Source organism: Ischnura elegans, chromosome 12 (genome assembly GCF_921293095.1).
Source record: "Ischnura elegans chromosome 12, ioIscEleg1.1, whole genome shotgun sequence".
Lineage (NCBI taxonomy): Eukaryota > Metazoa > Arthropoda > Insecta > Odonata > Coenagrionidae > Ischnura > Ischnura elegans.
In genome coordinates this window covers 83,077,948-83,093,713 of record NC_060257.1, presented here as the reverse complement: position 1 = coordinate 83,093,713, position 15,766 = coordinate 83,077,948, and the positions used below count along the sequence as shown (strand labels likewise).

Below are 15,766 nucleotides of genomic sequence, written 5' to 3'. Positions count from 1 at the left end.
AATACAGAATGTTAATTTCAAGTTCCCATATGAAGTAAAAAAGATTATATTCCAAGGTCTAGAAAAAAATTTAAAACTCATTTTAAATGCACATCACACGATAAAAAAATGTAAGGTGAAGAAAGCTAATGGTTGGACATAATACTCTTAAGGATGATTAACTTCAAGGACAAAAAGAGCCTTCAGAGGCATTTTAATGGCACCAGGACTGGGAGAAACGCAGACGAAATAATTTTTCTGGAGATAAAACAGGAAAAAATGAAATATCCAACCAATGAGATGATTTTTATCTTGACGTAGAGGTATAGATAATGAACATGAAACACACACACCCAAAACTAACAGATGAAATCATAACTATGACCCATTTTGTACACATTTTCCTAATGCACATTCAAGTTTGATACACCTATACTTTACGGCATCTACATCTTACCTCCAACCAACTCACTGACACAAGGCTTTGTACCAAGATCTTCCAAAATGTCATGGATGGGATCCATTGGGTCGGGAGCTATTTGATCTTGATATTCCATCAGCAGCGAGTGGGTGTCACATATTTCCTAAAATTTATACATAAGTGCAATTTATTGAAGGAAAAGACGAGACATGACAATTACTGAAAGAGAAGGCGTTTTAAAAATAATGTTATAAAAATAAAAATCTAAGTATGTACATATATCATCTATTCCTCACCTACTTGACAGGACTTTTATAAATAAGCTACGTATTTACAAACTATTTAATTAATAAAAAATGGTTGAAAAAAATCAAAGAATGCAAACGAAACCAAATTTAAATTGATTAGAAAATTATCACTACTGTCCCTCTATTGGGATCTATGATTGAAACTCTTCTGTTCACTGGACTAATATGGTAAATTACATACCTATTAATTGAAATTTTCAAACAAAAAAAAAACAGATAAAAAATTAAACACTTTTTAATTATAAATGCAATTATGTATAAGGCACTAGGATTGAATGAGATACCTCTCACCAAAGAACCAAAGTCAGGATATTTAGCTGAAAGCAAATGGGAATGAACTTCTGAGTAAACATTGCCAAGCCATGCTACCTACATAAACAAGTTAAAAAAACGTTTTAGTAAAGAAATACTTTTGTTCGGAAAATTCTGAACAAAATCTTCCGCTTCTTCACTCGTAATAATTTATCAATCTGATTCAACAGATGCATCCTAGGTAGATATGAAGTACGCCAGAATATTAATAGAAGGAAGGAGACAAACCAATATCATGGCACCATGAGGTGGGGTTAGAGAAGTTTGGGTGGTGAGAGACCCCATCATATGCATTAGCCTGCTCTTAATGAAAGAAGGAAAGGGGACCATGGTTTAGTGCCACATTTGACTGATGGAGTGTGGTATTTGAAATACCCTCCATACAACACCTAAGCAGGAATCGAGATACTTCAAAAATCTTTGCAACTATATGGATAGAGCCTGTGCGAACAGGGTGGGATGCTAGTGGGGTGGTTTCCTATTATTTTTTTATTGCCTAAATCGAAAGATTATTACTCCTGGAGTATGTATTTCACGCTTTCAGATTTTTAAATGACGATATCTATTTTTCGCAATTAAATGAAAAGTGAAAATTTTCAAGCGCGCGAAAACACGACGGGTAAGTATGAATGCCGGGAAAAACTCCGTTTGACATCGTTCTGGTTCCCGCTGCCGCAACTGAGGTGACCTTGGGGCGAGGCCGAGCGCTGATACAACACAGGATGCTAGCACGTAGCAAAGTACCATGCTAGCTGGTAGCGCTTGGCTTAAATAAGGATTATTAATACCTTATCAAACGAGGAAAACTTACTGACCTTAGCCAGTTTTAATAAGTGATTATTAAGACATGTTTCCCTGAGCTCTGTGCCTCATGCATGCATTGGTAATCTCAGACAATGTAAAACTCCTATCTACTCGTATATAAACTAGGTCCCTTTGACGTCACGTGGAGTGGCATCACATGGGTGCCAATCTGGCCTTTTCAAATGAGGTTAAAATTGACCCTTGCAATTCATCTAAATCGGTATTTCTAAAACCAAATAATTTGTATACTATGAATACACTAATGGTGGGTAACAAATCGCAATCAATGCCTTTCGTTTTCTTTGATGAAGGAAACTACCCTATTCCCTAGCCATCACAACAACGCAATCCCCATTTCCAGGTAGAACTTGGCTAACCTATTATTTGCACAGCTGGCGGCATTTATTTTACTTGCTTCAGTTTTCTCACCAAATTTCCCTTGCCGATTAACCCACTGCACTGAAATGACGAGTCTAGCTCGTCATGAACTTCAGATGCCAAATCTCACAATGACGTGTCCAGCTCGTCATCAGAATTTCATAACTTTGGCACAATTTTGCGGAAAGAATACAAATATTTTGAAAGTTTAACAATGTTAAAGCATCTACAAAGTACATAAAGAACTCATATTTCATGAAATATAATGCATTGGAAGTAACAAAATGATTTTATATGAGTAACGAAAGCTATGTCCTCAATGTATTAAACTAGACAATTTACAATATGAAATAATAATCATTTTTTATTTCACTGTTCTATGCTCAATACAAACAACAAAATATCATTTCATTACCTACCATACCACTTAAAAAATAGATAGAGGATAGGAGCACAATATTCACAAAATAAATTGAAATGGTGGGGTTAAAGGCTAAAAATTATAAAAAAAATTATAATCCATAGTACAACATGTTCAGAATATCAAATAAAAGACACTTTCATGTTTAGAATCTCAAAAACTTTGCCCAGCTAGACATTTAGGAAAAATAACACATTTAAATTTTGATCACATTTTCTTGCTATTCCTAACTAAAAAGACAAATATTTTTCATAAATGTAATTACATATATGAACATGCTCTCACCTGGAATGTGATGTATATAACAGGTCTTGATAGGAGAGTTGCTTCTGAAAATTCATGGACACTAAAATGATCTTCTGGTTCCTCAATTTCACAACAAGACCTAAAGAATTTCTTGAATTTTTCATGGCAGTCTATGATAAAAGGGTTTAAGCAGGTAAGGTGCTTTGATTCCTCTCCAAACTATCAGGGAGTGGTTTAAAAAGAAATATAATTAGTACCTGAATGAGTGATTATCGAGTGCAACTAAAGTACATACTGGGAATAATAAAGCATGTGAACTTACTCCTTTCTTTGCCGCTGCAAATTGGAGGATTTTGGCAATACTGGCCAAATTACGTCTCCGGTGATTCGAAAGACGTTCATCAGCAGTTAGGGTTACTATTTCAAAAGCATCGGGAGCAACAATTGCAGAATTAATGAATTGGTAATATATAAAATTTCCAATGACCTGAAAAAAAATGAATTATCAGCAATTTTGAGCAAGGAAAGTTGGAAAAAAAAGGTATAAATATACTTTTTGTAGTCAGCACAATACAAGTAAAAATACATACCTTAAGTAATTCTTTTTCTGGAGCAGAAGGGAATTTGGCAGCTAAAGAGTTTCGCAGAATCTTTGAAATGTACAATAAACCATAAGGTAGTTTGTCTTTGGATTCGACAATTCTGTTTAAAAATAATAATGTGGTGTTCAACAGGGTCTGGATTCCATTGTTCAATTTTTTCTGTACCTCATCATATGAGAGAGCCTCTTGTTGAGTTACTTTGTATGGAAGCCCACTGAAAAGGTATCAATTAATTAATGTATTTAATTGAAAATTTCCATAACACAGCACTTTCCATAGTAAACCAACAAAAAAATATACAAAATTAGTAATGAAAGACACTTTTTTAATTCCACAATTTATTTTAAAAGTAAAACTGGTTTCGCTTTTTACTCAATTATCAAGTACATGACCGTGCGAAAGATCCACAGAGAAAAAATCATCCGCCTAGAGGCGTCATTCTTCCCTGTGGATATTTTTGGACACTACCGGACAACGTGTTGTTGGACTGCTGAGCATATGATGCCACAAGCAGTCCAAATCGTGCCGGCGCCACAGCCGCCAAACAGCGCCACAGCCGGAGCAGGCCTGGACATAGAACACATAGAGGTGTTCATTCTTGACTAGTTTTAAGTGTACCAGGACTAGCCACAGTGATAACTTACACGGGAGTTGCCCGCAAGGCACAATCGTGCGAATGATCCACAGAGAAAAAGAGGAGGATGATTTTTTCTCTCTGGATCTTTCGCAAGATTGTGCATTGCGGGTGACTCCCGTAAAAGTTATCACCGCGGCTAGTCCCGCTATACTTAAAACAAGTACATGACCAAAGAATGAGCCTTTCTTTTGGCCACTCATAGCACGCCTTCGGTGACAGCCAATTCGGCGACACGTATATGACGTGACTGACACGGCATGCATAGCCGAATGCACACAAAAACTCAAATGGAAAGGATCCGAGTATTAAAACCAAAGAAAAAAGAAAAACACATTGGCGCAATGGGCGAATTTGTCTAAAAGTCCATGTCAGGGAATGTGTTAAATAAATTGTGGAAGGAATCTCAACGTAAACTGTCTTTCATTGCTAATATGGAGCCTTTCCACCACGTAAAAGCTTCAAGTTTCGATTTGAATATACAAAACAAATACATACAACATTAGAAAGAAAACTGAAAAGATTAAAAATAAACTAGGTACATAGGCAATGGTGGCTATTTTCAGGGAAATGAGGTCAAGCCAGCCTTGCAGGATTAGAGGAAAGGGATACAAATTCTGAAAAAGCCTGATTGAGAAGAGATGGGACATGGGAAAAAAAATGGTGAGTGTGGATTGAGCAGTAATCTGGGAACTTATAAATGGAGGAAGGAGTAGGTGCACATAGACCAGGAGGGCACTTGGAAATAAAATTAAGGGAATTAAGGATAGTCTGTGATGGAGTTGAGAATGCTTTAAATAAATCTTAGTTCACATTTTAGGCAGCGGCGTAACTATGGGGGGATGAGGCGATAGATATCCCCCCCCCCCCCCAAAGCCTTAGAATAGAATAAAACATAAATATTTAAAGCTATTGTCTAGTTTTGACATGTAATGACTGCACCTGCTTAAAGTTAAATATTTAGTGCCAAAATGATGTAAAATGTATTTCCAGGCATGTTAGTTTTCAAAAGTTTGCAGTTGATCCCCCCCCAGGCCACTCCAACCCCCCTCCCAAAGCATATTCCTAGTTATGCCACTGATTTTAGGAGAAAACAAAGTAAGATTATCAATGGATAAAATAATGGCATTTCAGCAGACATATTGTGCATGTGGAGGACACTACTTCTTTACACCAGCAAAGAAATATGTAACAGATTTAAGGGCTGTAAGATTACATGGAACTCATATCGCCCAAATAGGAGAGCAATATGAGATCATGGGAGGAACAATCATTGAAAAATTATATTAAAGAGCTTTAAGGCCATTAATTTGTGTTACCATACCAAAAGTGTCACAAGAGCAGCAGAGCAAATAATATTATATGCATTCATTCATCAAAAGCCAACCTTCTTGAGAGCTTAGCAACTGATAACAGATTTTCCCGTAAATAGAAAAAAAATTAACAGCTGCAAGCAACCCGGCTGGTGAGGATATAAATCATAATACAAGTACTTTATCCTTGCAGCGGAAAGGAAAAAAAATAACATTAGGGAGATCCGAACGTATGACCTATGAATCCGAAGATCTGTACGTCACCTACTTAACCACGGCAACTGATGAGTTCAAGGGGCGTAGTTACCACTTTAAAATCCAATTATGTATGTAGAAAAACTTGACTGGTATGTACATGAAAAACTGAAATTATTCAAGGTCCACACAATATGACATTTATGAATTTTCATTTATGGCCAGATAACGCGATGAATACAATGTGTATATTAGATATTCCTTCTGGCATTTTTATATTATTCTACGTTGCTATTCGTGTGAAATTATGTGTTTTTCTTACGACTGTCGTCTCGCCATCAGTTCATAAATGAGTATGATTTTCAGATTATGGCCGTATGATGTAATTTCTACTCATATTATAGAAGTGCCAAGAATGGAAAAAATATTCTTACACATGAATCCCTCAATGAATACTCTAAAACGATGGAATAAAAACATCTACGGAAGCACTAAAAGTTTGGCATCCATTTTGTCATTTCTCTGGATGTTTGTCGACCTGGCCGTAAGAAAACCATAACAAACTTACTTAATAAGCGCCTTCCTTATTTCTTCCTTTCATCTTATCTCAATGGCTTATAATGTGCTAGCTGGGTTCAGCATAAATACGTTGGTCGCTAACATAAAAATTGGTCGTTGCCTCGTAAGACTCTGTGTTATAGCGGGGCCTGGCATCATGGCTAAATGCGCAATTTGGCCACACCCCCCTTGCTTCACTTCCCACTATTGGAGAGGATAAGGCGCACCCCCTCCAGTAACCTCTATGGTTAGGGCCGTTAGGGCAACGGCTCAAGGTAAATACCCAATCGGTGTCGTCCACCAGGTCGTGTCGGTACCTTAATTATCACTACAAATACTCTCATATTGAGCCAAAAGTAGAACCTTAGGGCCGTATTCTTAGTCGACCCTACATAAGTGGTGGGGGTGATTCCATCATCAAGTTCTCTGAGATGACGTAGATCATGGTGCAGTGCCAATTTTCCACTCTGGTGGCGTAATGGGAACTAGCTATGATACTAAGAAAAGACGTCCGATAATTTTCGGACGTATTATTAGGGCAACGGCTCAAGGTAAATAAACAATCGGTGTCGTCCGCCAGGTCGTGTTGGCACCTTAATTATCGCTACAAATACTCTCATATCGAGCCAAAAGTAGAACCTAATTGTCTTTAAATTACCTCAAAAGCGGTATGTACAAGATAGTTATAATTACGGAGCAAATATGATCATTGACGAGGGAACTTACGTTGCATCGTCAAGGTTAGTCATTTGCTTTCACCTTCCGCAGTTAAGTTTAACATGTGGCAATTAGTGGCATGAAAATACGTTTTCTATGGTTATACGTAAACGAAGAATTGGTTTCCCAAAAGTATACCAAGTGCCAAACGTGAAAAATATTACTATATACATATTCGTAGAAACAAGGTGCATGTATACCACTATATTGTTCTTATTAGTTCAGTCAATTTTATAATTTATTTAACTTGGTGGCTATAATGTGGTAGTATTATTACCTTTCTGTTTACTGTATATTTTAAAATGGTTTGTACGAGCTCATCTCCCTTAAAATCCATTGTAACGTAGATTCTTTAATCGAAGTGATCAGCAGACGATATTTGGCCGCCATGTTTTCGTAGGGTGTAGAGCTGGTTCGGGTACCCTACATCAAGTAGGGCCCGTTTAGTTCCAAAAAATGGCCATATGTAGGGCTTGATGTGGTGTATGTGGGGCGAGATCGGTTTATGTAGGGGCTGATGACGTATCCCGGGTCGATTGGCCCTGCAGGGTCGACTAAGAATACGGGCCTAAGGCTCACCCTAGACTATATGTGAATATCACACATTCAAGGTACGAGGGCCAGTTCCTTTCCCTCAGCCAACTCGCACCTCCAAGATTTTGTTTGAGAGAGTCCTAAGGCTTCACCAGAGATTTGAACCCAGGACCCTTAAGTCAGCAGCCAAGTGCTCTATGCACTCAGCTACCACACTCCACATCACAGTTGGCAAAGAAGAGTGGTGCACATATAGAGACAAAAATTTATAAGGATACAAACAGAGTACATAAATAGACTTACCTTGGCTTCCCTGTTTCTTTTTCAATTTCATTTATCCAAGTATTGTATATTTCCACAGGGTTTGTGTCCATCACCAAATTCCCATCGTACATCACCTGAAATTAAAAGAAAGCAATAACATATATCTCATGGTTTTCAAAAAATTTGTAACATAGTTCAGGGGTGCAGCTAGGAATTAAGGCTGGGGGGGTTTAGATGCAACTAATATTGGGGTGTGTGGGGGTATGGAATACCCACCAGGATAATTGGTAGAAGAGAGAATAATAAATTGTGGAATTTTAAGATAAATGGTTCAAAATGGGGGGTTCAAAATGGGGGTTCAAAATTCTTACTTTCAGTTTTACGGCTTTCTGAGGGATATTTTATTAATCCTTACACTATTCTATTAGTACATAATATCAATCCAATTAAGTAAAATGGATTGAACTTAAAAATTTCTCTGAGCTCTGGGGGGGGGTTTATCCCCCAAACCACCCCACCCTCGCTGCACCACTGGCATGGACATAGTTAGCCATTAAGCTCAGCAACAGCCACCAACAAACCAGATTTTAAAAAGGAATGAAAACATTATTTTTGCTGAAATTGTGTGTAATCTAAATGAAATTTTAATCACTTCTCTTATTTTCAATACATCAATTGATATTTTGGCTTGACATCACCGTTGAAACATAACTAGGTGATTAATTCATCCTAAATAAAATATTTAAAATGTTCCAAAGCACAAGGGCTACACATTGGAGCTATGATTATATTTCATGGGAAATGGTTGATGGTAAGCTGGGATAGGATGACTGTGAGCATTTTTTAAGATGAAAATGAGTCATTCATTACCTGTTCCACAAGTGGGCCAATAATACTTTGCAAGCAGTTTTGACCACTATGCTGACGAGCATACTTAATGACCAATTTTAACACCAGTGGGTTTCCCATGAATGTGTCAGAAACCTTTTCAATTTTCCACCTGCAAAGTATTTAAAAGATAAAATGTAATTAATGAAACTAAATGTTGATGGATTGATAATTGAGCATTTATATCAGCACATATGACTGGTAGCTTTCATGATAGCATAAGAGTGATAGTGAATCATAGGAATACCAAAGATACTCTTTTAAATTAGAAATGGAAATGCCAGTCCAGTAGGAAAATATACCTCAGTGCTGAAGTCAATGGACACAGACCCTTTTTCAATACCCAGTGTCACCATGGTTCTCGATCAAAATTTTTGGGAACTTCAGAGAGCCATACTTAAGGTCATAGTTAGAATATACACTATACCAACATTCAGGAGAGGATCCAGGATTTCTTTTTGGGGGGGGGGGGGGGGGGCACAAGATAGGCTGTATCCAGGATTTTGTTTTGGGGGGGAGGGGGGGGAGGGCACGAGGATACCTTGTAATACAAAATGAATGCAATGATAATGGGACCGTATTAAAAATATTGCATATTTTTAAATGTCTGGGGGGGGGGGGGGTACGTACTCCCATGCCCCTCCCCCCATAGATCCGCCTATGCCAACATTGGCATCAACTGATGTTTTTGATTAGTTAATATGTCCATAGATAAACCTATAATATCTACCATAGAATTTGGCAGCAAAGACGTGAAAAAAATTTCTGGACCTAATATTTTGAAATTTGTTTGAATAACCAATTGATCAAATAATATAACCAATATGGCAAAGGAGATATTGATTTCCAGAACATCAACTTCAGTCAGAATAAATAAAATGCCTCAAGTTATACAATGTCTTTCAAAAAGTAAACAGAAAATGTAAATTAAAGTTTAAAAAAAAACAAGAATTCCATTGCAGGTACCAAGTGAAACTTTCTCGCAATGTTTAAGTTGACATTCCACTTATTATGACCATTATAAATAAATAGACATGTCGAAAAGCATAACAAAATGCAATGGTTGAACCCTCACTCTTGGTACCTTTAGTGTGTTTTTGCAGTGTTTTTCTAAAAAAAATCACCTTGATTACAGTCAAGACTTCCCTTGATTGTATACGTTCGTACTGTCCACATATACTTCCGTACAAAACAGCTGAATGTTGGGATGTGCAGTAAACATAGCGGGAAGTTAAAAAAATTACAGACAAACGATCGAAAGTCCAAATTTAGCATACAAAAATCAAGTACAAGGTGTAAATTTGGAACGTACGAAAGCGTGAATTGTACAAAAATCAAGGACTGCCTGTATACATAACTAAATCTTGTAATAACTTCACTATGGAATTTAATGAGTGAGAAATGAGAATGAGGAAATACTTTTGAGAAAATGGCTAAATGGGGAAGAGTTTTTGTCCAATAATTTATCTTTCCCCTGCACCGATCAAATCCTTTTAAAGAATTGTGATTTAGGGTCTTAGTGTATGGCTCTTCCCCCATTTGTCCTTCCCCATTTTCACCTCTTCTTACAACCTTACTCAGCTCATTAAGATGCTGACTATTACCTTGAAAACAACTGACAAATACACAAAACTAGCATCAGAAAATATAGGTTATGAGGAATACTATGAAGTGGTTTCATTCCCAAGTCATTTTAATTACTCATAACTAGGGACATGCAAAAGGTGGGGTTATTTTATAGCCAAAAGTGGTGTTATTTTTCTACAAAAGCGATGTTATTTTGCCCTGAAATCGGTGTTATTTTAACGGCAAAATAATTTATGTTGATTGAGAGCCATCCTTCCAGTGGCCCACCCATTGCCCTAAATTTAGGATATTATTGATCGGGAATAATTAAAGCAATAATATACATGGAGTATTGACTGAATTAACATATTTTACATATTTATCCTTCGCATACACATATATGTAGCTTACATAGTGAGAAATTACTTTTAAATGTCTGTAATTTCAAATAAAATATTGCTATTGTGATCAAGTTGTCATCTTTTACATTTGTTCTCTTATCTGTTAACACAGTGCTATAGCAGGAAAGAAATCTTTCTCAGTCCATGTTTGCAGAAGGGATCCAAATTGCTTAAAGGCACTTAGATGCAAACGATGTCTCAGACATTTGAGCTCCTGGATTGCTTTAATTACATCCACTGAACCCTGGGAATTTTGCTTTTGTAGTAATTTCTGTAATTCTCCCAACCCCAACATCAACTTCTATGTCTCCATTGATTCCAGGCCATGATTTTTTTGTTTTTAAGTCAGGGTTCATGTCTGTAGACGGAACTTCTTGGGGATCAAAAACTGAGATCTTTTCAAATACCTATTTTTCTGCTTAGGTCTTCTACCATAAGAGAACTAAGTTTGGTTGACACTTTTTCAGCCATCTGCATAGGTATTGACTTTACAGAAGCTGCTTTAGAGGTTTTCATGTTTTGCAGATGTAATAAGTGGTTTTATCTAAAAAAAAAGTACTCTTATGAATTTTCTCGAGGCTTATTTTTAACTTCCTTAACTCTTTCAAAATGGTGGAGTTCTCTCCTTGACATGAATGCGGGACTGCGCTCCATGAGACTCTTCGGTCCCCTCTGTATGGAGCATTTATGTTGGACATCTGTTAAGAAAGGTCTTGCAGATAATCAAACACTCTCAACACCAACCTTTCCTGATCCTTCCTAGTGGGCATTTTGCATTATCTTGGACTCTGAGGGTAGTTGGTCTCCCTCCTTTCGTGGTTTACAACCCTACCAGCAGCATTGGTTCGCTGTCAACTCATGCTTTGTTTATGTGAATTAGCTATATGGATGATTGTTGCTTGCATGTAAATTGCAGACTTTCAATTGAATTCCTCGATTTATTCTGAGAATTTTAAAATTTTGAATGAAGCTCTACCGTCAGCATTAACGAATTTAATGCATTAACAATTTCCATGTTGATTTTATACTGAAATCGAGATATAAGTTAATATTTATGGTAGAATTTCGTTTTAAAAATTGTAAACACTACCAAAAGACAAAGAATTCAATTCTTCATTTATATTTTTTGAGAAAGAACCATATATTTATTTCGCATACTAACTGAATGAACAATTGTATGACTGCGGTCCCTTGCCACAAAGAGAGGTAATAAGAGACGAGGGTCTAGGTTCATGCTTCCGGATTTCGGAAGTTACAGATTTTGCCAGTCCATGGTGTTGGCCTGTGTTGGGTCCCGAAACTAAGACTTTGCGAACCCACGAATGTCATAAAAGGAGGAGAGCAAGGAAACGTATTTTCGGCATTAGGCCTGCATAGGAAAATCTCAGACGAAAATTTTTGCCTTTCGTCTCCCGGGTCAAGAAACGTCCTGCCGCATATTTTCGTCATTAGTAGCGAAAGGGTTAACTCTTTATAGAATGTGAGTATTTGGATAGTTTGAACCCTCCAGTAATTTTATTAAGTCAACCATCAGATTCCCATGGCATTTTGGTTACTTTGTAGACATCGTGAATGCGGTTTAGACATCCTCCGGACAAACAAGTCGCCTTATTTCCTCGAGGGTGTTTCTTTGTGGAAACCATGAATTCATGGGCGATTTTCACCAACTTAGACGCGAATTTCATCATTTTTTTCCTTCAGCTCTGCATGGAATTGTTTTTTGATGCGTAAATTTGAGCCGTAATTTTTTCACTGCATTGGCCGCTCACCGACGCGACTAATTTCCGCGGGCCGCCGTTCCCTCAACAGCGCCGTGAAATCCAGAGAGTCGTCTTGTCGGAAAGTGGCCTGAATTTTACAGCGCTGAGCCGGGAACGGCGGCCGGCGATAAGTCGTTTTAGCACAAAGCTGCCACAATGTAGCTCCGTGTGTATTTCACGGAATAGACGGCTCACGGCCACTTTTTGCCGCTTTCAGACTTTTGCTTTGCTCCGCCCGTCGTCAACGGCACGGCACTGTGCTTTTAAATAACCATTGGTCTCAATGCATGTCTTCAAGCAAGTCGAATCGCGCAGTTGACGGTACGGCGTTGTTGGCGGTACGGCGTTGTTGACGGTCAGCAAGGCAAGGTTCAATCCGGCCCGGCGGTGCGCCGTTTATGGCGTGAAATACACATCGTGCTACCTTGAGGCTACTTTCAAACGCGACGACTTTTCGCCGGCCGCCGTTCACGGCACGGTTCCGTGAAATTCAGGCCACTTTCAAACGAGACATCTCACTGCGCTGTGCCGTGAACGGCGGCCCAAGGAAATTCGTCGCGTCGGAAAGCGGCCAATGCAGTGAAAAAATTATGGCTTAAATGTACGTCTCGAAAAATAATTTCGTGGGAGGAGCATGAGCAGAAGAAAAAAATGGTGAAAATCGCGTCTGGGTTAGTGAAAATCGCCCATGAATTGGAGAAAATCGCAATTAACACGAAATTCGCGCATTCGCGGGAAAACCCCGGAAATCGCGTATTTCGCGGTATAATCCCGGAATTCGTGTTAAAATTCGCGTTATCGCATTTGCGACTTTTGCATGTCCCTACTCATAGCTCATTCATGAATTAAAATTTCAGGAGCATTATACTGACAATTAAGAGCTTGTAGAGTAAAAATGACCCTGACCATTAAGTACAATGAGATGCCACATCTTTTTGACATGTTTAGCTTACCTGACCTCTTCTTCCAAGGCGCTCTTGAATAACTTAAGAAGCAAGTAATCTTCTCTAGCATTCGAACCAAAGTTGTAAAGTGTCAATATGACAGTTTGCAAAAATTTTGTAGTTTTACTATCAGGCAGACAGAAAATAAGTTTAGCCAGGTAATTTGGTTGAGTTTGGAGCAAGTAAAAAAGATGCTGATAGCCTTCCAGTAATTTTCTGCTATCTTTGGTAAGAGACTTCAATCCCTTGGTGGCACCAACGGTGTTCAATTCATCTGGACCATTCTTGTTTGGTCCATCTCTTTTCTTTCCAACTTTTGCCAATTCATTCAGTGTAGTGCCATGAGCAATCACATCCTTCACGACAAAAAAAAAAAGATTTTTTTTTAATTCTAAACTAAGCACAGGACTTTAAACAGACCACCTTAACATAACATGTTCTACTGATTACAGGCTGAAATTACACAGGAAATGTCACAAATTAATATACCTTACTTTTTTTCAAAACACAATGAAGTACATATACATGGTGTGGATTAAAAACTAGTAACGTATCTAATAATACCTGAAGCGTAATTCTATTCTGCACAAGCAATCCAATTTGTATATCCATGTTGTCTAATTGCTGAGATAATTTCTGATTATGGCGTATCTTCTGAACTACGACACCTCTTAAGGCCTAGAAAATATGGATAAAAATGACAAGTAAAAATAATATAGCTACTACTAGAAGTAAAAATCATATATATCAAGAAGATACAAGCCAGAATCAAAAAGACGTTTATTTCATTATTCACTGACACCTATATCAACCATTAGTGCTCAAAAGCTTTCCATTTGAAAATGGTATCAAAGTATCATGGCTGAAAGCTTACCTGAAGCTCTATTTCTTTTTCATAATCATCTGCGTTCCACAAGAGAAGTCTTGCAAAGTAGCGGACAACTTTCATAGGTGGATTTGATTGATGAACTAATGCATTAAAAGCTTGCCTAGCTTGGTGACCTCTCCATAAAGCTTGAATCTTAGTAACTTTTCTTTCCTATAAGAGAAATAAATGCAAATGTGCTCAATCAAGAACAAATATTCAACAACACACAATAAGCTTCTCATATGATCAAATTACCAAATCCATCTGACTGTAGTCAGGTGCCCTTTTCATCAGGCTAGACTGCTTTTCATTTTTCTTTTTCAGCAGTGTTCTCCTCCACCAAGCCTAATGACAACATAGATCACAAGAGAAACAATTAATACTTTTAATTAGCAAAATCATAATTAAAATAATCACCTCAGAGATAAGTGTATTCTATGACAGCACAAGTCCAAACCTGAATTTTGGCAGCTTCTTCATTTTTTCTCCTCAATTCCATTACTCTTCTACTCAACATTCTTCTGACCAAAAATCCACGAGCATGAGCTTGAAACTGTACAAATACTTCCAGGCTGAACTTGCTTCCGAAAGATGAACCATACTTTTGATTTACATAAGAGATGACATCCTGAAATTATAAAAATGTACAATAAAAAATGTATGCCTTGGAACACTAGTTTAACAAAATTGTAAAAAACTTAATGAATCTTATCCACGGACAAAACAAAGCTGAAAGTTAACTCAATGGCTTAAAAAACCAGCATAAATGTACACATCTGTGTGTATTCAGATTTTCAAAAATAAACAATGACCACAGCTTCAGGGAGACCATAGTTTTAGTGGCAACTTTCACCTAAAAGAATGATTCAACATTAAATCAACAAGTAAATCCAATGCCGAGCCAAGAGAAATATAACGACATTCTTGCACACACCGCTTATTCCTCAATGAAAGCTTCTTCAAGGTAACGACTTTTCATATTCAAAATGTATTTTCTTAACCACTTTTTATTAAGTTTAATTCCTATTCTATTGAGTTTTGCTTTAGTGATGATTACCTGTTTAGCTCATGTACTATCCCTGGAACAAAACTTAAAAGGTATTAAGGACTGTACTCATAATGATTAAATTCACTTTCTTACCTCAATTTCATTCAAATTCAAATAGGTGGATCCACATTTAAATCCATCAGGAGCATCCCAGCGAATATCCAAGGTGCGCATGTTGATGTATGCAGTATTTCCTTTCCCAGAGTGCTGAATTATCCATGGCGAGGCATACTGGCTTTCCTGATTGAATTTTGAACATTTACTATTAACAAAAGCTAAGTTTGGAAACACTATGTTTTATTGAGAGGAACATCCAATTCCTAGAGCACAAACAATTTCACGAAACAAGAATAAAAACAAAACCATGAATGATATTGGAACCATTTGTAATGTAGCCAGCACAATGTACAGTGATTTTTGGCTGTTTTTTTCATTTAGTTTCACATGATACCCGAGTGTCATAATATATGCTGTGCCCACATACATCACTCTCTTATAGTCATAGATACAGTTATGTTCCTTATTATCATACCTGCACCCCTTACAAAAGAGGGTAACTGTAAGGAAGAGTCACCACCTGATTGCTTTCAAACTTTCAAACAAAC

The 15,766-nt window shown here is 37.4% G+C and overlaps 1 protein-coding gene across 1 annotated transcript in view; it reads right to left on the bottom strand.

Moving 5' to 3' along the window:
- The window catches only part of LOC124168834 (ras GTPase-activating-like protein IQGAP1), a 58,123-nt gene that overhangs the window by 7,746 nt on the left and 34,611 nt on the right, over window positions 1-15,766 (bottom strand). The window contains exons 16-27 of the mRNA XM_046547169.1: window positions 15,255-15,401; window positions 14,571-14,741; window positions 14,369-14,458; window positions 14,120-14,284; window positions 13,810-13,923; window positions 13,255-13,601; window positions 8,557-8,686; window positions 7,726-7,820; window positions 3,460-3,685; window positions 3,192-3,356; window positions 2,909-3,088; window positions 437-563 (exon numbers count right to left, since the gene is read on the bottom strand). Coding sequence (XP_046403125.1) covers window positions 437-563; window positions 2,909-3,088; window positions 3,192-3,356; window positions 3,460-3,685; window positions 7,726-7,820; window positions 8,557-8,686; window positions 13,255-13,601; window positions 13,810-13,923; window positions 14,120-14,284; window positions 14,369-14,458; window positions 14,571-14,741; window positions 15,255-15,401 — 1,957 coding nt within the window. The remainder of the gene's footprint in view (window positions 1-436; window positions 564-2,908; window positions 3,089-3,191; window positions 3,357-3,459; window positions 3,686-7,725; window positions 7,821-8,556; window positions 8,687-13,254; window positions 13,602-13,809; window positions 13,924-14,119; window positions 14,285-14,368; window positions 14,459-14,570; window positions 14,742-15,254; window positions 15,402-15,766) is intronic.